Source organism: Nerophis ophidion, linkage group LG16, assembly GCF_033978795.1.
Source record: "Nerophis ophidion isolate RoL-2023_Sa linkage group LG16, RoL_Noph_v1.0, whole genome shotgun sequence".
In the NCBI taxonomy this organism is placed as follows: Eukaryota; Metazoa; Chordata; class Actinopteri; order Syngnathiformes; family Syngnathidae; genus Nerophis; species Nerophis ophidion.
This window is the reverse complement of record NC_084626.1, coordinates 6,020,952-6,047,403: the sequence shown is the minus strand read 5'-3', so window position 1 is coordinate 6,047,403 and position 26,452 is coordinate 6,020,952. Positions and strand designations below refer to the sequence as shown.

The 26,452-nt window shown below is 39.5% G+C and overlaps 1 protein-coding gene across 5 annotated transcripts in view; it reads left to right on the top strand.

Moving 5' to 3' along the window:
• per3 (period circadian clock 3) overlaps positions 1-26,452 on the top strand; it is a 51,152-nt gene that overhangs the window by 21,960 nt on the left and 2,740 nt on the right. For 2 of the 5 annotated variants that reach the window (XM_061922636.1, XM_061922634.1), the window contains exons 4-21: positions 29-147; positions 303-501; positions 2,638-2,689; positions 2,868-3,016; positions 5,805-5,883; positions 7,950-8,056; positions 8,139-8,295; positions 8,371-8,479; positions 10,638-10,766; positions 10,849-11,138; positions 11,865-12,004; positions 12,081-12,245; positions 12,878-13,129; positions 13,213-14,048; positions 14,176-14,368; positions 19,250-19,436; positions 22,377-22,527; positions 25,451-26,452. The exon at positions 25,451-26,452 is cut by the window's right edge and continues 2,740 nt beyond it. In XM_061922636.1, the coding sequence (XP_061778620.1) occupies positions 29-147; positions 303-501; positions 2,638-2,689; positions 2,868-3,016; positions 5,805-5,883; positions 7,950-8,056; positions 8,139-8,295; positions 8,371-8,479; positions 10,638-10,766; positions 10,849-11,138; positions 11,865-12,004; positions 12,081-12,245; positions 12,878-13,129; positions 13,213-14,048; positions 14,176-14,368; positions 19,250-19,436; positions 22,377-22,527; positions 25,451-25,564 (3,428 nt within the window). In that variant the 3' untranslated portion in view covers positions 25,565-26,452. The remainder of the gene's footprint in view (positions 1-28; positions 148-302; positions 502-2,637; positions 2,690-2,867; positions 3,017-5,804; positions 5,884-7,949; positions 8,057-8,138; positions 8,296-8,370; positions 8,480-10,637; positions 10,767-10,848; positions 11,139-11,864; positions 12,005-12,080; positions 12,246-12,877; positions 13,130-13,212; positions 14,049-14,175; positions 14,369-19,249; positions 19,437-22,376; positions 22,528-25,450) is intronic. The other 3 variants (XM_061922638.1, XM_061922637.1, XM_061922635.1) reach the window with 3 other exon arrangements.

The following is a 26,452-nucleotide window of genomic DNA, read 5'->3' as shown; positions in this document are numbered from 1 at the left end:
AATAACGTGTGTGTGTTGTTGTCCACAGCCAACAGTGAGTACTATAAACTGCTGATGCGAAACGGCCAGAATGAGAGGAGGGATGCCACCGTTTGCACTCCTGAAGAGTTGGAGAGAGTGACATCTGAACACAACCTGAAGAATACGGTAGGCACGCACCTGCTGTGTGCACCAGATATATTCAGCTGATCCTAGTTTTAGGTCATGGCTCACTTATGTTTGCCTCACACCAGGGCAGGTGTGCGAGTGTTTGTGGGTTTACTGCTTTTGACATGGCTTGTGTCTTGTGCGTGTTTGGGTAGGACTCCTTTGTGGCGGTGTTCTCCCTGTCGAGCGGCCGTGTTCTGCACGCGTCCGAGCAGGCGCCCGGCATCCTGTGCTGCAAAAGGAAGTTTCTGGAGTCGGCCAAGTTTGTGGAGCTCCTCTTCCACCAAGATGTGAACGTTTTCTACTCGCATACTGCACAGCCGCATCTACCGCCCTGGACAAACTCACACACAGGTGGGTGTTTGACACTTACAACATTAAGAATGTTTACAAAACTATAAATGATAATAAATAAATGGGTTGTACTTATATAGCGCTTTTCTACCACCACTAGCACACAAAGAAAGGATTTCACTTTTTAGTTTTTGAATTATTCTTTCTAATACTCTTTATTACACAAGCTTTTTTTTTATTGGAACTTATGTATTTGAATTTTTTGCATGAAAATTTTGGTGAATTTAATTTTTTTTTACATCAGATGATGCTTACTATTTCAATGAAAAAAAATTGTAAGCTAAATTCAGTGTTTAAAAAATTCATTTTTTAAAAAGTGAGGTTTTTTTTATTCAGTGTATAAACATCAGGGGTTTTTATATTCAGTGTATAAAATTCAGTTTTATTTTAAGTTCAGTATATAAAAAGTCAGGTTTTTTAATCCAGTGTATAACATTTTTTTTTAATTCAGTGTATAAAAAGACAGGTTTTTTAAATCAGTGTATAAAAATTATCTGTTCATAAATAGTTGATTTATATATTATTATTATATAATGTGTATATATATATAGTATATACGTGTGTGTGTGTGTATATATATATATATATATATATATATATATACACAGTGTATATATATATATATATATATATATATACAGTGTATATATATATATATATATATATATATACACAGTGTATATATATATATATATATATATATATATATGTATAATATATTAGGGCTGCAACAACTAATCGCTTAAATCGATTCTGAAAATAGTTGCCGATTAATTTAGTCATCGGCGAGTGGTAATACGAGAGAAAGAAGGTGCAAATCTGGTAATAAATGAAGGAAGAAGTAATTCCCAAGAAAAACAGCAGGGGGTCCATCGTCTGGTGGTGGTTTGGCTTCAAGTGGGAATATGTCAAACAGACAACCCTAATTTGTCAAGTGTGGAGCAAAAGCGTTGCTACAAAAAGTAACATTACTGCTAATATGTAGCATCATTTGAAAAGTCACCTGCTAGAGAATGAAGAGTGCGTACTCCGCACACAACATCTCCATTCGGTGCCACACCAAAAAAATGCAGAGGCAACCGTTTCCTCATCAACAACGTATGAAAAAAATAGTGAACAACATAAGGAGATAACGTCCACAGTAACCTACTACATAGCGATCTGATTTCTTATTATGCAGCTCATTATTATTTGACAGTTATTGAAATATCTAGTGTGACCTCAAACAAAAAAGTGCACTTTTTTTGTTTTAAACTATTGTAGTGGCTGGCGCTCCGTACAAAAAGTGCACTTTAATTTAGTGTTGTTTTGATATGTCATCTTAGTGACATCATGCACAAAAATGCACTCATAGCTTGTTTTAAAATGTCTCTGACAATCCTGCACTTTCTGTTTTGAAAATGACACTCTGCATGAAAGTTTAAAATGATCATATAATAATCCAGTATGAACAACCATGTTTTAATGTAGACACATAGAATCATCATACTGCTGTGATTATATGCATCAAGTGTTAATTCAAGGCTAAGGCAAAATATCGATATATATATCATGTATCGTAACATGGCTTAAAAATATCAAGATATTAAGAAAAAAACACATTGCCCAGCCCTAGTTAGGAGATTAACTTAGGAGTGCCGCATTTTTTGACTTGACCTCCTCCAGGTACTGCAGACCTGCATAATGACACTCGTTTGCAATAAAACAAGTTTTTGTTCAGCAAAGCGTCTCTGACGTCTCTTTTAATCCAGCCGCACTTCCATGTCGCTCTTTTGTCCGGGACAGGGTGACAAAACCAGAAATACACATCACTAACATTTTTTTTCAATCAAATTCAAACCCCAAAAAATCGGTTACAAAAATGCAGGGTCCTAAAAAAGCTTTTGCGATGTACACTCAAATTAACCTCCATAGTCAATAGACGTTTCTGTTCCCAAAAACTATACTCAGCAGCTAATCGAGGCATTTAGCAGCAGTTCCAGTTGCAATGTGTTGTGTTTACACAATGAACAGTTGGTGCAGATCAGTAAGGTTTACGAGATTAGTGCAACTTGGCGCATTGTTTTCCATTAAGTGTATTGTACTAATTGTTTAACAGGGAAACTAAACTGCATTTATTTATTTCTATCTCCTCAGCGGGGGTTCTATTTGACAGTGCCCAAGTCAAATCCTTCTTCTGCAGAATCAGGTCAGCATTTACGTGCCTCCCATCAGTCTGTGTGGGCTCAGGCCAAAGTATTTAACAAGCGGCTGTGGAAAATGACAAATCTTTCACTATACCTTGGTAACAGAAGGCTCGGCTTACACCCAGCCGGGTTTTCCTGTCAGTATTATCATGTGATCTGGAAATTTATGTATTTGTTTAGGGGTGGGAAAGACCCTGAGGGGGAGATGCGCTACAACCCTTTTCGAATCACACCCTACCTGCTGAAAGTGCACGGAACTGGAAGCAGCGGGAAGGGGGAAGAACCGTGCTGCTTGGCCCTGGCTGAACGCATCATTTCAGGATATGAGGGTATGGTGATGACCAGCACTTCCAACACTGTCACTGTGCATCTTTACCACCAGCCAGTGCACTACTGCCTTGCTTGCATGTTAACTGCATTCATGTAGGCACTGTTTCAGTTGGATATTTAAATGTCTACATAAGCGGCTGTCCAAACTTTGACTTGGGGCCGGCATTGGGCTTAAAAAATCTGACCCGCAACCGAAAGCATGCAAAATAACTACAGTATACTGTATATGTATGTGTGTGTACGTGTATGTATGTATTAGGGTTGTACAGTACCAAAATGTATTTCAATACTTTTCTAAATAAATGGGACCACAAAAAATTGTAATATTGGCTTTATTTTAACAAAAAAAAAATCTTCCGGTACATTAAACATATGTTTCTTATTGAAATCGAAGAACAATTTTGTCCTTAAATAAAATAGACAACTATTTTTTAGTAGTAAGTAAGCAAACAAAAGCTCCTATTTGGCTGATAATTCTATTATTTTGTCGGAATTATGAGGGACAAGCTGTAAAAAATTATTATTAATCCACTTGTTCATTTACTGTTAAATATTTGGTTGTTTTCTGTTTCAACATGCTCTATCCACACTTCTGTAAGAATGTAAAAAGCCCTTATTCTTCTGTTGTTTGTATACTTTACTTTAGGTTTGGATGATACCACAGCTGTAGGTATCGATCCGATACCAAGTGCTAGTTACAGGATCATACATTGGTCATATTCAAAGTCCTTATGTTTCCGGGAGTGTATGTCCTGAGTTTATAAACATCATAGGAATTTAAGAAAAAAAAAAGATTTTGTAACAATAAAAAATATCGATGTAATTATAGTAGTATCGACTAGATACGATACTATACTTGGTATCATTACAGTGAATGCCAGGTGTAGATCCACCCAAGTGCTATCTTTTGTTAGCGATGACGCCGGTGAGCTATTGTAACCTCCTACGGTGTGGAGCAGGGGCCACCAACCTTTTTGAAACCAAGAGCTACTTCTTGGGTACTGATTAATGTAAAGGGCTACCAGTTTGATACACACTTTAAAAAATTGCCAGAAATAGCCAATTTTCTCAATTTACCTTTAATAAATACATCTATATATATATATATATATATATATATATATATATTTTTTTTTTTTAATGGGTATTTCTGTCTGTCATTTCGTCGTACATTTGTTTTCTTTTCATGGAAGGTTTTTTGTAGAGAATAAATGATGAAAAAAACACTTAATTGAACGGTTTAAAAGAGGAAAAAACAGGAAAAAAATTCAAATTAAATTTTGAAACATAGTTTATCTTCAATTTCGACTCTTAAAAATTCAAAATTCAACCAAAAAAAAGAAGAGAAAGGCTACCTAATTCGAATCTTTTTGAAAAATTTAAAACAAGAATTTATGGAACATCATTAGTAATTTTTCCTGATTAAGATTAATTTTAGAATTTTGATGACATGTTTTAAATAGGTTAAAATCCAATCTGCATTTTGTTAGAATATATAACAAATTGGACCAAGCTATATTTCTGACAAAGAAAAATCATTATTTCTTCTAGATTTTACAGAATTTTTTTTTAAAAGAAATTCAAAATACTTTGAAATAAGATTTAAATTTTATTGTAAAGATTTTCTAGATTTGCCAGAATTTTTTTTTTGAATTTTAATCATAAGTTTGAAGAACTATTTCACAAATATTCTTCGTCGAAAAAACAGAAGCTAAAATGAAGAATTAAATTCAAATGTATTTATTATTCTTTACAATAAAAAATAAATGTACTGGAACATTGATTTAAATGGTCAGGAAAGAAGAGTAAAGAATTTAAAAGGTAAAAAGGTATATGTGTTTAAAAATCCTAAAATAATTTTTAAGGTTGTATTTTTACTCTAAAATTGTCTTTCTGAAAGTTATAAGAAGCAAAGTAAAAAAATAAATGAATTTATTTAAACAAGTTAAGACCAAGTCTTTAAAATATTTTCTTGGATTTTCAAATTCTATTAGAGTTTTGTCTCTCTTAGAATTAAAAATGTCAAGCAAATCGAGACCAGCTTGCTAGTAAATAAATACAATTTAAAAAATAGAGGCAGCTCACTGGTAAGTGCTCCTATTTGAGCTATTTTTAGAACAGGCAAGCGGGCTACTCATCTGATCCTTACGGGCTACCTGGTGCCCGCGGGCACCGCGTTGGTGACCTCTGGTGTGAAGTGAAGAATGTTTAGCTATTCTTCATCCTGCAGGGATGATACTTGTGAGAAACTTGTTTTATTTGTCGCCATGGGGGCGAGGATTAGTGATTTAGAAGTAGCTAAAACACTCCCAACTGCAGATGGATGTTATCTGCTAGCTAGCTAGCCATGTCTCAAGGCACCTCTTGCTGAGCAGCTTCACCTTTATTGTCAGTTTTTAAGCCAAAATGCGTCCATTCTCCCATTTCTGTCTACACACCGTGTCTGCTTAAAAAAAAAAAGAAAAAATATTACCAAGTATATTATCGTTTTTGATTCATTAGCACCACGATAATTTACTCCTATTGGTATTACTGTACAACCCTAATGTGTATGCATATTTATGTGTATATGTGTGTGCGTATATGTGTGTACATGTATATTTCACCTGTCAGACTGTCGGATACTTAAATGTAATATGAAAACACCCCGCCCAGCCGGTTTGCTTATTGAACTCCTGCCAGTCTTGCGGGCCAAATTGAAGACGTAATTGGCCCGCGGGCTGTAGTTTGGGCACCCCTGGTCTAAATACTACTTTTATTAATCAGGCGTATTATATTTTCCCACAGCACCTCGAATCCCCATGGACAAGCGCATCTTCACGACCACCCACTCACCTGGATGTGTATTCCTCGAAGTGGACGACAGGTAGGGAATGTCAAAAAAAAATGTTTTGAATGAATCAGATTTTTATGTGCAATGATTCTTAACCTAGTCAAAATATAAACAATCAATTATTTACCCTTTTTTTTTTTTTTAAATGTCCTGTCCACCTACTCTGGTAAATTATATTGTGGATGTAGATCAGGGTTATTCAAACTCATTTTCATTGAGAGCCACATTAAAAGTTAAAGTTGAAGTACCAATGATTGTCACACACACACTAGGTGTGGTGAAATTTGTCCTCTGCATTTGACCCACCCCGTGGGAGTTGAGGGGAGCAGTGGCGGTGGCCACGCCCGGGAATCATTTTTGGTGATTAACCCCCAATTTCAACCCTTAATGCTGAGTGCCAAGCAGGGAGGTAATGGGTCCCATTTTTATAGTCTTTGGTATGACTGAGCCGGGGTTTGAACTCACAACCTACCGACACTCTAACCACTAGGCTACTGAGTAGGTGTAGTTGTTGTAACAACAAATTTTATATGAATTTCCTCTGCATTTGATTTTTATACATTTTTTATGTACTGTAAAAAGAAATCTGTATTTTTTACAGTAAAAAACTAGCAACTCAATCACCAGAATTTGACGACAAAATGTACAGTGCTTTTGCAACATATTACGGTAAATGGAAAAACTTTACCATAATATGTTATTTTTATTTTATTTTGTTCTGGCAACTCAGCTGCCAATTTTTTACCTTTAAAAAAAAAACTGTGATTCTGTTTTACCAATAAAACAGTAAAAAAAAACAACCATAGATGTTACAGTAATGACACTGGCAGCTCAGTCGACAGAATTTTTCGTAAACAGTGATAGTTTTTTCAATTTACAGTGATATTCTGTAAAAAACATTGCAAATTTTACAGTAAAATGTATTGTCATTTTTACAGTGTGCAATTGATGGATAACTTGCTCTAAAACTGTAAGTCAAGCAGACATGTATGTATTTTAACTTGTGATGTCCGATAATATCGGACTGCCAATACTATTGGCCGATAAACGCTTTAAAATATAATATAAGAAATGATCTGTATCGGTTTCAAAAAGTAAAATTGATGACTTTTTAAAACGCCGCTGTATGGAGTGGTACACGGACATAGGGAGAAGTACAGAACGCCATTAATGCAAGGCATACTTGGTCAACAGCCATACAGGTCACACTGAGGGTGGTTAGATAAACAACTTTAACACTGCTCCAAATATGCGCCAGACTGTATACCCACACCAAACAAGAATGACAAACACATTTCGGGAGAACATCCGCACCGTAACACAACATAAACACAACAGAACAAATACCCAGAACCCCTTGCAGCACTGACTCTTCCGGGATGCTACAATATACACGCCCCGCCCACCTCAACCTCCTCATGCTCTCTCAGGAAGAGCATGTCCCAAATTTCAAGCTGCTGTTTTGAGGCATGTTGAAAAAAATAATGCACTTTGTAACTTCAAATGTGCCTTGTTAGCATTTTCTTCCATAACTTGAGTTGATTTATTTTGGAAAACCTTTTTACATTGTTTAATGGATGCAGCGGGGCATCACTACAAAATTAGACATAATATTGCGTTAATTCGGCGACTGTGAGGTGGCGACTTGTCCAGGGTGTACCCCGCCTTACGCCCGATTGTAGCTGAGATAGGCGCCAGCGCCCCCCGCGACCCCAAAAGGGAATAAGCGGTAGAAAATGGATGGATGGATGGATGTACCTATCGGAATCGGTAATTAAGAGTTGGACAATATCTGAATATCGGATATCGGCAAAAAAGCCATTATCAGACATCTCTACTTTTTACAAAACAAAATGTTTAAAAGTATGATTATATATTTTTTGCTATATTGGATAATATTAAAGTTTAAAAGGTATGCATGAATTCAATTGAATATGGGTTTAGAAGGATTTGCAAATCATTGTATTCCGTTTATATTTACATCTAACACAATTTCCCAACACATATGGAAACGGGGATTTTATAACAATGGGTCATTACCCACTCAGATATTTGTAGACAGTGTCCAGTTATTCAGCTCGTATGGTGACTTCCCACAGGGCCGTGCCACTGCTAGGATACCTCCCTCAAGAACTGATTGGCACGTCGTTGCTCACTTGCATTCACCCAGAGGACTGTCCACTAATGCTATCAATGCACCGAAAGGGTAAGTTTGTACTTGCGAGATGCTGTCTGACACACTCACTCTGCTCACTTCTGCGTTTTGGTGGTATCGAAATCTTTTGCAGTGTTAAAGTACGCAGGTCAGTCACCGTTTGAACACTCGCCGGTGCGTATGCGCTGCCAGAATGGTGACTACATCACGTTGGACACCAGCTGGTCCAGCTTCATCAACCCTTGGAGCCGCAAAGTGGCCTTCATCATCGGACGGCACAAAGTCCGAACGTAAGAAGCAATAACGCACACTACATGTGTGTGAAACATTATTGTAATCACTCTGTTTGTCCTCCTTGTGTGTAGGATTCCGCTAAATGAGGATGTGTTTGCTGCTCAAATTAAAGGAGATGTACCTGTCACCCATGAGGCAATTAAAGGTTTACAGGCCAAGATCTATAAGCTCTTCCTGCAGGTACTTTAGATTCAGCATTTAGTTTTAAGTAGGGTTGTACGGTACACCGGTACTCATATAGTACCGCGGTACTAATGAATTACTATACTGCCTCTGGAAAATACCGCTATTTTATACTTTTTAATAAAAAATTTTAAGGACATTACTGTGCGCCGTCGTCTCTTAGTGACATTACTGGTAATACGAGCAGAGGTGTTTTTTGGGCAATGCACACGTACGGAGTGTTTACAAGCAGACAAGGTGTGGAGACATGTAAGGCAAAGTGGACGCATTTTGGCTTAAAAACTAACGACAAATGTAAAGCTAAAAAACACTGAAGGGCGGCTCTGTATGCGGTGCTTCAAAACAAAAGCTCGCTAACCTCTAACATCGGCTGTGTTTTCGCTACTTCTAAATCACTAATCCACGCCTCCCTGTCGACAAAGTATCAGCCCTGCAGGAGGAGGAATAGCTAAACATGCTTCACTACACACCGTAGGAGGATACAATGGCTCACTGCTATCAGCAAGATAACTCTACTCAATGTTAACAAATGGGTGGATCTACACATACATCGATTGTAACGATACAAAGTACAAAAGGCGCATCTCGTCAATAATACAATGATTACATTGATATTTTCTATTATCACATAATTTTTTTGTCTTTTTTCTTGTTTATAAAGTCTGGAAATCATACCTGCCAACCGACCTCCGAATCCGGGAGACGGGGGCGGGTTTGGTGGTAGCAGAGGGTGTATAATGTAGCGTCCCAGAAGAGTTAGTGTTGCAAGGGGTTCTGGATATTTGTTCCGTTGTGTTTATTTTGTGGTACGGTGCGGATGTTCTCCCGAAATATGTTTGTCATTCTTGTTTGGTGTGGGTTCACAGTGTGGTGCATATTTGTAACGGTGTTAAAGTTGTTTATACGGCCATTCTCAATGTGACCTGTATGGCTGTTGATCAAGTATGCATTGCATTCACTTATGTTTGTGTAAAAGCCGCAGATATTATGAGGCTGAGCCAACACGGTGTTTGTATGTCGGGAAAGTGGCTGTGACGACAGGTTGTAGAGGACGCTATAGGCAGTGCCTTTAAGGCATGCCCCCAATATTGGTGTTCGATTGAAATTCGGTAGAATGGTTGCCCCGGGAGATTATCTGGAGGGGCACTGAAATTCTGGAGTCTCCCGGTAAAATCAATAGGGTTGGCAAGTATGCAAGTATGGACACAGTAGAACTTTAATTACCAATGTATGATCCTGTAAGTACTTCGTATTGGATTTATACTGTAATATGTAGTATCACCTAAAACTAATGTAAAGCATCTAAACAACAAGTAGATAAATAGTCCATCATGATTTTGACAAAATAATAGAATGGGAAATGACACCGTATGTTAGTACATACAGTACAGGCCAAAGGTTTGGACACACCTTTTCATTCAATGCATTTTGTTTATTTGCATGACTATTTACATTGTAGATTGTCACTGAAAGCATCAAAACTATGAGTGAACACATGTGGAGTTATGTACTTAACAAAAGTAGGTGAAATAACTGAAAATATGTTTTATATTCTAGTTTCTTCAAAAAAGCCACCCTTTGCTCTGATTACTGCTTTGCACACTCTTGACATTCTACTGATGAGCTTCAAGAGGTAGTCAACTGAAATGATTTTCACTTCACGGGTGTGCTTAAAGCTCATCGAGAGAATGCCACGAGTGTGCAAAGCAGAAGAAACTGGAATATAAAACATATTTTCAGTTATTTAACTTTTTTTGTTAAGTAAATAACTCCACATGTGTTAATTCATAGTTTTGATGTCTTCAGTGATAATTTACAATGTAAATAGTCATGAAAATAAAGGAAACGCATCGATGAGAAGGTGTGTCAGAACTTTTTGCCTGTCCTGTACGCCAGCAGCAAAATTAGGAGCCTTTGTTTGCTTGCTTACTACTAAAAGAATATTCACTGTCTTATTTTATGACAAAATTCTTCTTTAAAAGTAATTTTTAAAAAAACATATTTAATCTATCATAAGATTTTCTGTTAAAATAAAGCCAATATATTTTTTTTGGGGTGCCCTTTATTTTGAAAAGTATCAAAATACATTTTAGTACCGGGAATGTGATTGTCTACTTTTCACACAATATATGTGCCATGTTCTGTCCTTCTCCAGCCTGTCCATAACAACGGTTCCAGCGGTTACGGCAGTCTGGGAAGTAATGGTTCTCACGAGCATTACATCAGCGTAGCTTCTTCCAGCGACAGCAATGGGAACATGTGGGAGGACACCCACCGGGAACCTGTAAGTCATCCGAGTCACTTGTTTGCCTTTATAGCCAGTGCTCCTCAACGCCTAATCATCTTGTATGTTTGTCTCCTTGCAGATGACTCTTCAGCAAATCTGTGCTGACGTGAACCGAGCCAAGAATTGGGGGAAGCAGGCATATTTTGATTCCAAAAACAAAGTTGGACATGGTAAACCAGCGCCAGGTAAGACACTCACACAAAAAATTTACATTTCTTCCAAGTTTATGAATTCATATTTGTATATTTGTCCTCCAGCACACTTGCCTCCAGTTTTCTCCAACCCTGAAGTTAGAGATCCTGATGAAAGCAGAAAGCAAACACACATTCCCTCCTACCAGCAAATCAACTGCGTAGACAACATTATTAGGTGTGTGTGGTTGTTTTTTTAAATATATATTTTATTTGACCAGGTAAATCTCCATTGAGATTAAAAAATATCTCTTCAGCTCCATACATTTCTGACTTAACATTCTCAGTACACAAGGCACTATTTACAATCTATAGTAACCCCGAACAGTTTAAAAACAGTAACATTGACCAGTCTCATTGATTTCATGTTCAAGTACCAAGTCCAGATAAACTGAAGTAATTTTGCAGGTCATTCCATGCATAAGGTGCATCATACCGGAATGCTGTCTTATCCAACTCTGTTCTGACTCTAGGAACCACCATCAGTATGTTTTTCTGAGAACGCTGAGCATACTGTTGATGGTTTTCATGCATGAAGGTGCAGAGGTAAGATGGGAATAATACATTTGTAAATATAGGTTAACCAATCAGACCACCTACGAAACTCAGCCGCAGAAAACCACAGACTATGGTGAACACCACCACAGCTAGTTTATAAAGGGTAAAGCACAGTAGCAGACAGTGTGCAGCTTTTTTAAAATGTGCTGACGCATTCATAAAAAGGAATCCAGTAAAGGTAAAAAAAAACATGTAGCAGAAAATAACCGAGAAAGGATTTTTTTCTGTTTTAGCTTCAGTTTACATACAAGATGCTCAAATCATGTATGTATAAGTGAGATGTTCATTGAATGCCCAACTTCCTGTCGTCTGATAATCTGTGTCTGTGTGTGTGTGGTGTTTCCAGATATTTGGACGGTTGTACAGGCCCAGCCCTTAAGCGGAAAAGTGAATGTCGTTCCCTTGGCACCTCTTCTTCCTCATCCTCTACCTCAGAAGATGACAAGCCTGCTGGAACCAATGACACAACTCAAGCTACTTCCGATGGTATGCACACGCGCATGCCCGTTCGCCGTGTCCTCTAACATGCGACATTTTAAATCTGCTGCTTCTCTCTGTGCAGTAGTGGTGCTAGACAGCGGGGTGTCTGTGGGCCCAAGCACAGCAGCGGTGGTCGGAGCTCCTCTGACGGACATCACCATGTCTACTAAGGCAATGAGTGTGGTGTCTGTCACCAGTCAGTGCTCATACAGCAGCACAATTGTCCATGTGCCTCAGCCTGAATCAGGTAGAGTACATCCTCAGTACCAACACTAAAGTAGTACACCGAGCTGTCCCATCTACATATTCTAGTTCATTCCGATAATGTTTGGTGCTTTGTTTACGGGTACATGATTTCCTTTTCGGTGCCATTTTTTGTTCAGCCCATCTCAGTTTTTATAAGTTACCGCGAACAATGAAATTATCCATTTTATTAGCTACGGCAGTACCATATAGCAGTTAGCATTCCATGACCCACAATGCACTTCTGCCATGACCCTCCCCCGCCGAATTTTTATTGGTTGACGTGTGTGTGACGATTGCTGACGTGTGTGTGACGATTGCTGATATTTTCTTTGTCTCATATTAATTGATATTTTACGGTAATGTGTTAATAATTTCACACTTAAGAGTATATGTCGCACCCCCGGCCAAACTATGAAAAAAACTGCGACGTATAGTCTGAAAAACACGGTATATAAAACGTTGGAGGGTTTTGAAGTTGTTTTAGAGGCATTGTTGACTCCCATTAGCTGCATCTTACAGACCCCCCAAAAAAACATGTGTGTTCTTGTCTCCAATAATGATTGTGGACAAGAAGCACAATTCCAAAAAAAACTGCAGTTCCCCTTTAAGGGTTTGTCTGCTTTCCCATCACAGAGGTTACAGCTCTGGAGGATGTACCAATGGGAAGCGAGCCTACCGATCCTGCTCCAACCTCCGTCCGCTTGGCTCCGAGCCCTGCTGCTGAGGAACCAAGGTTTGTTGGTCTCACCAAAGAGGTGCTGTCGGCTCACACACAGAAGGAGGAACAAGAGTATGTGGACCGATTCCGGAATCGAATCCTGCAGAGCCCCTACAGTTCTTACCTGCAGCTGGACAACAGCTCAATGGCTCCCTCCCATCACAGAGGTTTGTACTGACAAACGTTGAATGAGTGGGGAAGTCACAGACGATTTTGTGTTCATTCAAATGTTCAACTAAACCTGCAACAGGTGAATACCCACGTCCAGTAAGTGGTGGGTTGAACCGCTCTCAAAGAGGAAAGCCCCGACCTAAGCGACCCAAACCCCAAGGCTCCTCAGACAGCTATGCCTCCCCAGCTGGACCTCCTCGTCGTGTCCCAGAGTCCTCCTGGCCCTCCTCAGAATCCTCCCAACCCCAAATGGCAGCACCCCCTCTCCAAGCACCGTTCTTTCCCATGATGGCGACCCAGCCGGCCCCAGCACAACCCCCAAGACCACAACAGCTGTCTGGGCCCTCTCCTATGGCGATGCAGCCCCCTGACCAGAGCCAGTTCAGCTACAACTACAGCTTCGTGCAGCAAACCCAGAACATGCCAGGCATGCAACCTATACAGATGGAATCCATCCAGAATCTACAGAGTATTTATAATTTTCCCTGCATGCAGCCAATGGCTCCAGTGCAGTCTATCAACCCCTTCATGACACCTGTCATGGCTGTCATCCTTCCCAACCACCCATCTTTCACTTCAGGTTATCCTTCTATTTACCCACCCTCCACTGTCTCTATGCTGCATCAGGCACCCATCACCATGGCAGGGTTCGCCCCTACTGCCCCCTTCCCACAACCTCAGTTCCAGGCGCAGCCTGTCCTTCAACCCCAGACCTTGCCTGGCCCCCTGCTGGGTTCGCCGAGACCCTGCTCTTCTGTCGGAGAGGAGGAGGAAGCTGCCGGCCCACGGGCTCTGTTCTCCAGCTCTCGCTCGAGTTCTCCTCTTCAGCTCAACTTGCTGCAGGAGGAGCTTCCCAAAATGAGTGGAGGGCAGAGCAACCATGCTGAAAGCCTTCTTGAGCAGCGTGACAACAAGGTGATACATCACAAAGGAAATCATGAATCCCTTTGATACAAATGACATGTTTTGGGTTGAATCAATTAACTTTTGTTTTAGCTGTACTGCAACCACACAAAGATCTGACTTAACATTTCCCCCTTAGTGTGACGTCCCGAGTGACTCTGGGAACCATGACGCTCAGTCTACATCCAGTGAGCTGCTTGACCTGCTGCTGCAAGAAGATGCACGGTCAGGGACTGGTTCTAACGTCTCCGGGTCTGGGTCAGGGGAGTCTGGAGGCTCACTAGGATCAGGCTCCGGTTCTGGCTCCAATGGCACCTCTACCACACACACTGGTAAAGATATGTTTTACTTCTCGCACCTTCACAATGATATTCCTTTTCATAGAAGTAGAAATGTAACCATATCTGGGAATTATTAGAGAAATTAGTTGAATTAAAGGGCAAATACATTTTTTTACCTGATGCTACCTGCTCATGTGTATTTGGGATCTGCATAAGTCCTGAAAATGTGAATCTCGCCTTCCTTTCTACTGCCTCTAAACTGTCAGTTTGGAATTTCTCAGTCCTGTGACATTTTGCAGACCTGTGATGTCTGTGGATATCTTTATACATGGTAAAGGTTTAGTCAAAGGTCTTTGCCTAAGTCCGCCATTTGATTTAATGTTCAAGCATCTGTAGTCCAAACGACAAAATGCCCATGGCCCAAGAAGACGGAAAATGCTCTGTTGTTGTTTGCTTTAATCAGCACAAGCCACGACACAAACTTTCAGCCTCATCGGAAGTATTAAAGATAGATAGATAGATAGTACTTTATTGAGCCTTACTTGTAACTTTTATGATTCGTGGCAATGCACCTTCCAACTCAGAAGAAGTCTCTCTTCGTGTGCGCGAAGTACTTCAAACAGTCCTGCTTCAGAAACCTGCACAAGTGTGAAGATGGATTTTCCAATTAACTAATTTTAATGGCAAAGTCGGTGACTACTATTTATGGCAATGGAGGAGACAATGAACCAGTAGGTAATAACAGTAGGTTAGAAATGTGTGAATAATACGTGAGCAATGTTAGCTTCATTTGTTGTGTAGCTAGCTTAGCCTTATAAATGTAAGACAACTGCGTCTCTGTTCTCCGGCAATATTAAGAAATAATTTCCTAAAAACTAGTTTTAATTGGATCAGTGCTTACTGTCTTTGGTAATGGACGAGTACAATATATAATCCGCTGCTACGTCCGCGATGTCACACGATGCTGATAGCCTTTAGCCTCTGTTTTTTACAATTCAAAGCAGCCGAGCAACAGAGTTATTTACATTAGGGCTGGGCGATATGGCTTTTTATTAATATGTTCGATATGTTCAGGCCATGTCACGATACACAATATTTATCTCGATATTTTGCCTTAGCCTTGAATGAACACTTGATGCATATAATCACAGGAGTATGATGATTCTATGTGTCTACATTAAAACATTCTTGTTCATATTGGATTAATAAATGCTTATTTTAAAATTTCATGCAGAGAGGAAAATCACAACTAAGTCAATTGACCAAAGCTGTATTTATTAAACAGTTATAAGCAGAGGCACAAACATTCATGTCATTTCCAAAACAGAAAGTGCAAAATTGTCAGAGACATTTAAAACAAGCTATGAGTGCACTTTTGTGCATGATGTCACTAAGATGACACATCAAAACAACACTAAATTAAAGTGCACTTTTTGTACAGAACGCAACTACAATAGTTTAAAACAAATAAAGTGCACTTTTGTGCATGATGTCACACAAGATATGTCAAATAAAAATGAGCTGCGTAACAGGAAATCAAATAGTGTATGTCCTTTGCTATGTGGTAAGGTAATACGGACGTTATTAAATTCTGTTGTTGACAATTTTTTTCATACGATCTGGAAATGGTTGCTTCTGCATTTTGTGGGTATGGCAAAGAACGGAGATGTTGACATGCAGTTTCAAGCCCTCGTCATTCTCTAGCAGGGGACTTTTCAAATGATGCTACAAATTAGCAGTAGGCGCTACTTATTGTAACAATGCTTTTGCCGCATACTTGTTCGACATATTCCCGTTTGAAACCGAACCACCGCCAGACCATGGACCTCGTGCTGTTTTTCTTAGGAAATAATTCTTCCTTCATTTGTTACCAGATTGGCACCTTCTTTCTCTCGTATTACCACTTGCACCACTCCGCTAGCTTCACAGCTAATGTTACCCATGCTGCTACCTCTCATGCGAGGGCTTATGACGCAATAGTATGTAACGTATGTTAGAAGGTGCGCTTGTCTGTGAGGTGAGACAGGAAAGAGTGAGAAGAGCCTGCAATGTAATGCCCGCAGCTAAAAAGCAACCGCATGAGAACGTATACTCGAATATATCACAATATAGTCATTTTCTATATCGGACAGAGACAAACCCGCGATATATTGAGTATATTGATACTTTGCCCAGCCCTAATTTACATGATATAGAATAGAAAAGCCTTTTATTGTCAATATACACATGGATTCGTCCAGGACCTAGCATTAGAAAGTTAAACTCGGTAGATGTTTAACCTTAGTCAGCGTATAGTTCCAGACCTGTACGTCAGCGCGGCTTTATTGCTCACTTTCATCCACACGCATCGTCTTCTTCCTTGTTGCCGACAACAAAACGCGGTGAGCCGCTGGTATCACTGTATCATCTGGGATGCTGAGTTGTGGTGGAAGTCACTCAAAACAGACAACTTGTGGCGATCACCCATGTCCATAGTGCACAACCAATGCTTACTGCTTCTCAAAACAAACTGTTTTAAAAGGGGGAAAAAAGGCTTGAAAATAGGTCTGAAACTAAATCTATGCAAAATTTTGACCAGCAAACCAACATAGCATGTTATGTAGATCAGTGTTTTTCAACCTTTTCTGAGCCAAGGAACATTTTTTTCATTAAAAAAATTTCTGAGGCACACCACCAGCAGAAAAAAAATAAAAAATAACTCAGTAGCCAATATTGAAAGTAAAAAGCCGTTCTCGCAATTGTTGGATATGGATTCAAACCACAACCAACCATGCACCACTATAGCTCTTGTCTCAAAGTAGGTGTACTGTCACACGACATGTCACATCGCGCCGTATTTTATTTAAACTTTTTTGGTGTTTTCATGTGTGTAATATTTTAGTTCTTGTCGTGCGTTCCTATTTTGGTGGCTTTTCCTGTTTTGTTGGTATTTCCCTGTAACAGTTTCATGTCTTCCATGAACGCTATTCCCCCGCAACTGCTTTGTAATCAAGACTATATAAGTTGTGCGGATGCTATCCTTCTTTGCGGGGGACATTGTTGATTGTCATGTATTTTTAATGTACATTGTAGACGCCGTCTGCTCCACACGCTGTAAGTCTTTGCTGTCGTCCAATATTCTGTTTTTGTTTAACAACAACGGCACATTTGCAGATTATATTTACTGGTTTGCCATACAATTTTTCCATTTTTCTACCGCTTATTCCCTGTGGGGTTGGGGGGGTGCTGGTGCCTATCTCTGCTACAATCGGGCAGAAGGCGGCATACTCCCTGGACAAGTCGCCATCTCATCCCAGGGCCAACACACATAGACAACATTCACACTCACATTCACACACTAGGGCCAATATAGTGTTGCCAATCAACCTATCCCCAGGCGTATGTCTTTGGAAGTGGGAGGAAGCCGTAATAACCAGAGGGAACCCACGCATTCACGGGGAGAACATGCAAACTCCACTCAGAAAGATCCCGAGCCCGGGATTGAACCCCAAACTACTCAGGACCTTCGCATTGTGAGGCAGACGCACTAACCCCTCTTCCACCGTGAAGCCTTACTGGTTTGCAAAAAGTATTTTTAACCCAATCAGGTGAAATTACATAATCTCCCACGGCACAGACTGTATCCCACGGCACAGTGGTTGAAAAACGCTGATGTAGAGCTCAGGAAAGTGTTTAAAATGTAAAAAAAAAAAAAAAAAAGATCATGATATGACCACTTCAAAGACGAACTAGGCAAAGACGAATGCTTTATTGCCACTATCCGGCTTTGACTGCTGCTCTTGGTTAGTTAGTTAGTTTTTTTTCATTCCTCTTTACAAGATGCCTGAAAAAGAGTTGGAAGAAGGAACGTTGATTTAATCCTACCTCCTTTTCACTTCATAGCAGTTACTTACACATTGAAAAACAGGAAGTGAACAAATTTGTAACACAGTTCACATCATTGATTTTTTTTCAATACAATACCCCGCCTTCCGCCCGATTGTAGCTGAGATAGGCGCCAGCGCCCCCCGCGACCCCAAAGGGAATAAGTGGTAGAAAATGTATGGATGGATAGTTACTTACTGACTTTACTTAATGAGTTGAATTATATTATCAACTTCTGTAGATTATTTTTGCCCCTTGTACTTTGTAAACACTTTGAGTTTGCGCAGTTTCCTACACTGGATCACATTAGTACAGTGGTTCTCAACCTTTTTTCAGTGATGTACCCCCTGTGAAAATTGTTTTAATTCAAGTACCCCCTAATCAGAGCAAAGCATTTTTGATTAAAAAAAAATAGATAAAGAAGTTAAATACCGCACTATGTCATCGGTTTCTGATTTATTAAATTGTATAAAAGTGCAAAATATTGCTCATTTGTGGTGGTCTTTCTTGTACTATTTGGAAAAAAGATATACAAAGAACTAAAGACTTGTTGAAAAAGTGAAAAGTGATTTTATTATAAATAAAGATTTCTACACATAGAAGTAATCATCAACTTAAAGTTCCCTCTTTGGGGATTGTAATAGAGATCCATCTGGATTCATGAACTTAATTCTAAACATTTCTCCACAAAAACAGAAATCTTTAACATCAATATTTATGGAACATGTCCACAAAAAATCTAGCTGTCAACACTGAATATTGCATTGTTTATGAACTTACATTCATATTTTATTGAAGTATTATTCAATAAATATATTTATAAAGGAATTTTTAATTGTTGCTATTTTTAGAATATTTAAAAAAAAATCTCATGTACCCTTTGGCATACCTTCAAGTATCCCCAGGGGCATGTGTATCCCCATTTGAGAACCACTGAATTAGTACATTGACTTCTTTGCCTAATCCAGTTCGTAATTGAATTCAACATGCTGATATGGTAAAGTTCTTGAGTGTCGTACGTGCATACACATGTTTTAAGTTAGGTTTTTCTCTGCTCTTGGGTTGCAGTCAGCAGCAACAGCAGCAAATACTTTGCCAGCAACGATTCGTCCGACACTTCACGCAAAGCCAGAAAAAGCCAGGAAGCGCCGGCGGAGCTCCAACGCAGCTTTGACAATCAGGTGGAAAACTCGATATGGAGCATGATCCAGCACACGTCGGAAGGTGTCAAGATGACCTACCAGATCCACACAAGGTACACAGAAGTCTCAGTCCTGTAATTCTAGTGCATTTTGTTTTATGACAGACATAAAACATATATTGTAAATGTTGTTTTTTGGCAAGACTGAGCTTTTTGTTACTTGTTATCATAGTTCTATCTTTTGTGTTGACCACTTCACTGTTAAGACACTGATTTTCTGGACACCACTTTACAGTCGAACCTCAACTTACGAGCCTAATAGTTTTCTGTGATGGAGCTCTTAACTCAAAACATTTGTATCTTGAATCAACTTCATCCATTAAAATTAATGGAAATTAATATAATGGGTGCAAGGCCTGTTTAACTAAATATTACATGCCTTTTAACAAGAAAAATCACTTTTGGATAAGAAATAATTACATAAAAACTATACAATAGAATGTGCTAACAACTAGTTTTATAAAGTAATGTATTAATAATGAACAGTTTTTATCTCGGAGAATGGATTTATACGGTAGGGCTGGGAGATATGGCTGAAAACAGAATCACAATATGTTTTATATCAGTCGATATCGATAATTACTGATATGTTTTATGACCTATCGAGAATAAGGAACCTGGGAGAAAAATGTAATAAATGTTAGGAAATGTGAACTCAAACATGGCAAACAATCAATGTAAACAACATACTAAAATCACAATAAACACGTAATACACCTCGTTAAATTGAGGTGAAAAAATAAGGAATATGTAAGGAATGCTTCATTAAGTGTAAGAAAATAGTGTAAAATGTGAACAAAAAAACCTGAGAAGAATTTTTTTTCTGCAGGTTTAGTGCCTGGAAGTTACAGCTCAGCAGTGTGCTCTGAGCGAGCACAGGTGGTTTGGTCTTCTGTCTAACTACGGTCCGTTTTTTTTTTTTTTAAATCCAAAAAATGCCATACCGTCGAGATGACTTCTCCTGTTTAATCGACAATTTCTACGCTCTCTGCAGCACTAATTTTTACTTTCTCTTCTTACTCCATGCAAAGAATCAACTGTGAGACAACAATAAGGTGCAACCAATTGTGATAGTTGATACTGTTACCTGATTGGCTGTTAGCGTGTCACTCCCACTGATCACTTCCTGCATTACTCAGTTATCAGAGTGCGAATGCCTTTGTTCATGCACTCACCCTTGCTACGTAACTTTTGGTTTCTTACAACAAAGAAAAAAATGAATATATCGAATGTTTTATTAAACTTATTTTCTATTGATATCGATTATGTGTCTATCTTTGACTTAGAAAAACTTTAATGATCCACAAGGAAAATTGTTCCCCACAGTAGCTCAGTTACAATGATGGAAAGTGTAAGGATGGAAAGGACAATGCAAGTATAAATAGACTAAATATAGCGATATAAAATATGTCATATATACGTAATATTTCCATAATATATGTACAGTTTATTATATGTACTGATATATACTATTATACAATTTCCATATCATATATACAATATATAGCAATTACCATGTACAATATTACAGTATATGTGACAGCTGCAGAATAAAATAGAGAGTAAATCCAGCATAAAATAGAAAATAGACATTAAAATGAAGAACAGTAGCTAACATAGAAGGTGTCAGGTAATTGACAGATATCATCTATTGGTGTATGGCGAGTGATTATACAGCTGGATGGAGTGCAGAATGAAGGACTTCTTGAATCCAAATGTTGATAAAAAAATAAACTATCGTGTATTAGTGCCCAAGGCATGGGTAACCTACACATCTGTGAAGGCACCATTAATGCTGAAAGGTACATACAGGTTTTGGAGATATGTTGCCATCCAAGCAACGTTATTATGGACGCCCCTGCTTATTTCAGCAAGACAATGCCAAGCCTCATGTTACAACAGTGTGGCTTTATAGTAAAAGAGTGCGGGTACTAGACTGGCCTGCCTGTAGTCCAGACCTGTCTCCCATTGAAAATGTGTGGCGCAATATAAAGCCTAAAATACCACAACAGAGACCCTGGACTGTTGAACAACTTAAGGTGTCCATCAAGCAAGAATGGGAAAGAATTCCATCTGAAAAGCTTCAAAAATTGCTCTCCTCAGTTGCCAAATGTTTACTGAGTGTTGTTAAAAGAAAAAGCCATGTAACGCAGTGGTGAAATTGCTCCTGTGCCAACTTATTTGCTGTGTGTTGCTGCCATTAAATGATGATTATTTGAAAAAAAAAAAAAAAGTTTCTCAGTTGGAACATTAAATACCTTGTCTTTGAAGTCCATTCAATTGAATATAGGTTGAAAAGGATTCGCAAATCATTGTATTCTGTTTTTATTTACGAATTACACAACGTGCCAACTTCACTGGTTTTGAATTTTGTATATTGACATTGTCTTATCGCCCAGCCCTATTCTACGTTACGGCCTTCTCTGTCAAACACACCATCAGCTGCCGTTTAGATATTATTTTAACATCCTTGACCGACGCCAAACTCATTCTGCTTCAGTATGGTGTAGACTAGCAGTGATACGCTCCAATTGTTTCGCTAAGTTGTCGTGTTTTTGATAATGTCTGTCTTTAATTCTACAAACATCATCTACTTTTTTCTTCTCAGAGCTGTCCTTCACCATCAATGTGTTCCTTCCCATGATTGGAAAACAAAGTTGTGTTGATCTCTAGCTCTAAGATAAGATAAGATCAGATGATTTGGTTGGCTCTTACGGCACCAATTTATAGCAGGGATGCTTGCAATTTAAAGCACAACAGTTACCCAAAAGTCCGCTCTAATTGCAAAATACTCTTTAAGTCAAGACATTCTTAAGTTAAGGTACCACTGTCATTTGTCTGCCACTTGTAGGTGATTTGTAACATGGCTCATGCATTTTATCCATCTTGCTGCAGAGCTCTACAATTAAAAATAACTGCTGAATATGTTTTATGTGCTTTTTGTCTCATTGTACATTTTTAAAGTCCTCACATATGCCTGACCCTCTCTTCCAGGGACCAGAATGAGGTGTTGGCTGAGGACAGAGAGAAGCTGCAGGTATTTCAGCCTCTCCAGCCTTGGTTCAGCCAGGAGCAGCAAGAGGAGCTCGCTGCCGTCCATCCCTGGATCCAGCAGCACACAATCCCACAAGCGATCGACACACAGGTGGGAATGTGCACAAACACACGTCTTTAGTACGGATGTATAACGTGAACCAGTTAGAATGTTAGGAAGAATGTTAAGATTCCGGACTTATGATACTGCTATCAGTGTTTTATTTTTTTTATCCAGCTGACATGCTGTCAAATTCAGTTCAAGTGTCACTACTAAGCATTTGTAGATGATAATCAGCTTGGAATAATCACAAATAAGAAAGAAACACCACACAAAAGTTTGTGACAACATTTCCTCCTAGTCCCCAGAGTCACGCACGCTAATAAGAGTCACTTAACTCTTGACTACCATGAATTGATTAACGTGGACCCCGACTTAAACAAGTTGAAAAACGTATTCGGGTGTTACCATTTAGTGGTCAATTGTACGGAATATGTACTGAACTGTGCAATCTACTAATAAAAGTATCAATCAATCAATCAAAGCCATTACAGCGCGTTACATCATCCCAACCGTCCTCTAAGCCGGTGTTTTTAAACCATTGTTGTGTACCGTGGGAGATTAGTAATGTTACCTGAGTGTGTTAAAAATATTTTTTGCAAACCAGTAATTCTAATCCACAAATGTGCCGTTGTTGAGTGTCTGTACTGTAAAACTCGGCAGCGTAACCATGTAATACTCTTCCAAATCAGTAGGTGCCAGCAGGTAGACAATGCTCTGTAGATGTTTGTCGTGATCACAACATGCAGACGACAGCTGGAGGCAGTGTGAAGGTAAAATTGTGTCTAAGGCTTAAACCAAAAATAAACAAAAGGCGAGTGCCGCTAAGAAAGGCATTGAAGCTTAGGGAAGGCTATGCAAAAAGAAACTAAAACTGAACTGGCTGCCAAGTAAACAAAAACAGAATGCTGGACGACAGCGTCCACAAAGTACATCCTTACATGACATGACAATCAACAATGTCCCCACAAAGAAGGATAAAAAACAACTTAAATAGTCTTGATTGCTTAAAAAAAAAAAAGCAGGTGTGGGGAATAGCGCTCAAGGAAGACATGAAACCGCTACAGGAAAATACCAACAGAACAGGAAAAGCCACCAAAATAGGAGCGCAAGACAAGCACTAAAACACTACACACAGGAAAACACCAAAAACTTCAAAATAAGTCACGGCGTGATGTGACAGGTGGTGACAGTACACCTACTTTGAGAAAAATATCTATAGTGATGCATTCTTGGTTATGGTTTAAAATTATATCCAACAATTGTCAGAACGACTTTTTACTGTCAATATCGGCTGCTGAGTTTCATTTTTTTATTTTTTCTGTTGGTGGTGTGCCTCCGCATTTTTTCAATGGAAAAAAATGTGCCTTGGCTCAGAAAAGGTTGAAAAACACTGCTCTAAGCGATCCAGTAATCCACAGGCCAGTATTACCATATTTTCTAGACTATAAAACGCACCAGTATATAAGCCGCATCTACTAAATTTTAGGAAAAAACATTTTTTTTTACAGATATTAGCCGCACCGAATTACAAGCTGCAGATATATACTTTGTGAAATTAGTTATAGGATAGGTCTTAATTGTCATTGCACAGGTACAACGAAACTTTGTTTTCAGCACAAACCCGTTCAAGATTAGACAAACAAGCAGTGTACAGGGTTACAGAACAGGACCACTGATGGCCCCATAAAAGATGGAGGGAAAAGGTAAAACGCTTGGGAAGGATGAGTCAAAAAATACAATCTAGACTGGGTTCCTAAGGTGGCCCAGTCTGGAGTGGGAAAAAACCTCCATTGCAAAGTACATATACATATTACAACGTACATCTCGAGATATCTAGCAACAAAGGGAAGGGAGTGCGGGGTCATGCTCTCAGGCGCTCACCATCCTTTCATCACCCCTATGGGATTTGCGTCGAGGGCGTTGGATTGGGGGTGGGGTGTGTATGTGTGTGGGGTATATTTTTGTGGATGCATGTTTGTGTGTAAACCTGCAGTGTGTCTCTGTTCCGCGGCCTTGATGTCGTGCAGTCGCTAGTCCAAAGTTAACAACAACAGGTGTGTGTCCATGAGAGACAAGAAGGGAGTTTGTTGTGTCTTCGCTGCACTGTCCTTCGGGAGAGTCTCGAAGCCAGGGAAACAATCCGAGTTAGAACGTTTTGTATACGATTGAAAATTAAATCTGCTTTTCACTCTAAATTGTCTATGACTGGTCCTCAAACCTGCGGGGCAAACAGTCCGATGTGATCCAAAATCACAAGAGTGTCCACAGTTTTTCCCGCATCCTCCAATCATTTGTGACAGCTTTGGGGTACCTTGAAGACTGCCAGCAACTTCCAATTTGTCGATAAACCAGAACAACGCTTACTCCAATCAGCAGATGTCCTGTTTGTCCTAATTCCGAATAGGTAGATATCTTCTCGTCCTCGACAAAAAAAGGGTCGCCAGGCACGCTAGTGGCACTCCTTTTTCTGCCCAGAGTCCGTCATGTGTCTAGCAACAACTGCTCCGTCACGACAAGCAGGTTCCCCTAAACCCAAGATCTTGTCATTTTCATTGAGGCCAGTTAAATAGTTCCAATGTTGATTTGTAGAGCATTGCTAAAAAAGGCAACAAAAAAGTTAAAACAAGACAAGAAAAAAAGCAAGCAGGTGAGTTAAGGGAGAGGAAAGGGGAGCGTCCACCCTCGATGAGTGCCAGAGAGAAAAGACCTATCCTTTCCATTGTGGCAGGCCGCAACTCTCAGAGGTTAATCAATTCATGGTAAAGTTACATTTTTTAATGCATCCAGCAGGGCATCACAACAAAATTAGGCATAACAATGTGTTCATTCAACGACTGTATATATCGGTATGGGTTGGTATCGGAATCGGTAATTAAGAGTTGGACAATATTGCATATCGACAAAAAATCCATTTTCGGACATCTCTAAAAAAAATTTGTTTCCCAGTGTAACGTCTCTTTATGTTTCTTAGGGTTGTATGAGCTGCAACACCGGTGCAGGGGTGACCCACTCCCCTCCGCCCCCAGACCCCGATAGCTCGTCCCCTCTGGAGATCCTGGAGCCGGACTCCCTTGTGGACACTTGAGAAAGCCGCGGCCCCCAAACAACCATCAACGTCAACAACTCTTACCACACATCTTGTCTAAACAGGCCGGAGGACTACGTCTCTGTGCTTTAATTGAACTTGATTTGTAAAGATACCCAGGGATGGATGAACCCTGAGGAGAGGCAGCAAGTGCGAAAGGCATTTTAATTTTACTGGTTTTCACTCCCAAAGTGACCCAAACTGACCGCTTTCATCGGACCATGACTATTACACCTCTCCGTGTTTTTTTCTTTTTAAGCGCAGGTTTATCCTCTGGCGTCAGTCCATGCATATTGCAGGAAGACCCCATGGTCGCCACTCCTGGATCATGAATACTGGGCACACAAGTGACTGGACAAAGGGCCCGATTCAAAGCATCAGAACACACAATGGAGTACAGGTTGGACCACTTCATCATGAGGGTTTTTTTTTTTTTTTGGAAACGGGTCTCACTGTTCCCATCCCTGATCATGGCACGGACACCATCTTGGATGGAGACATTGGTGGTCCAAACACAAACATTCATGGACCCAGAGTACTGTTTGTACAGTACATGTACCACAAGAATTATTTTTCAGTAACTCAAAGACACACGTGCTGAATTCTGTTAATATTGCTCTTCATCTTTTTGGTTCCGTTGCTGCCGGAAATTCATCTCTGGTGATTACAGGTTGATTGTCTCTGGTCGAGTACCTCCTCGTCATGTCTTTTGGACTCACAAAAACGTGGATTATTTAAAGGAGGTGTAATCTCTCTCAAATCCCGCCTCGTCCAGGTTCTTCTACTCACTCTCACATGAAGTTCCTTGTCTGGTGACGAATGGGCTGGTCCAAATGTTGTGCCGTTAGCGAAGGCGGTTGCGTGCGAGCTCGCGCAGGACTGCTGCTT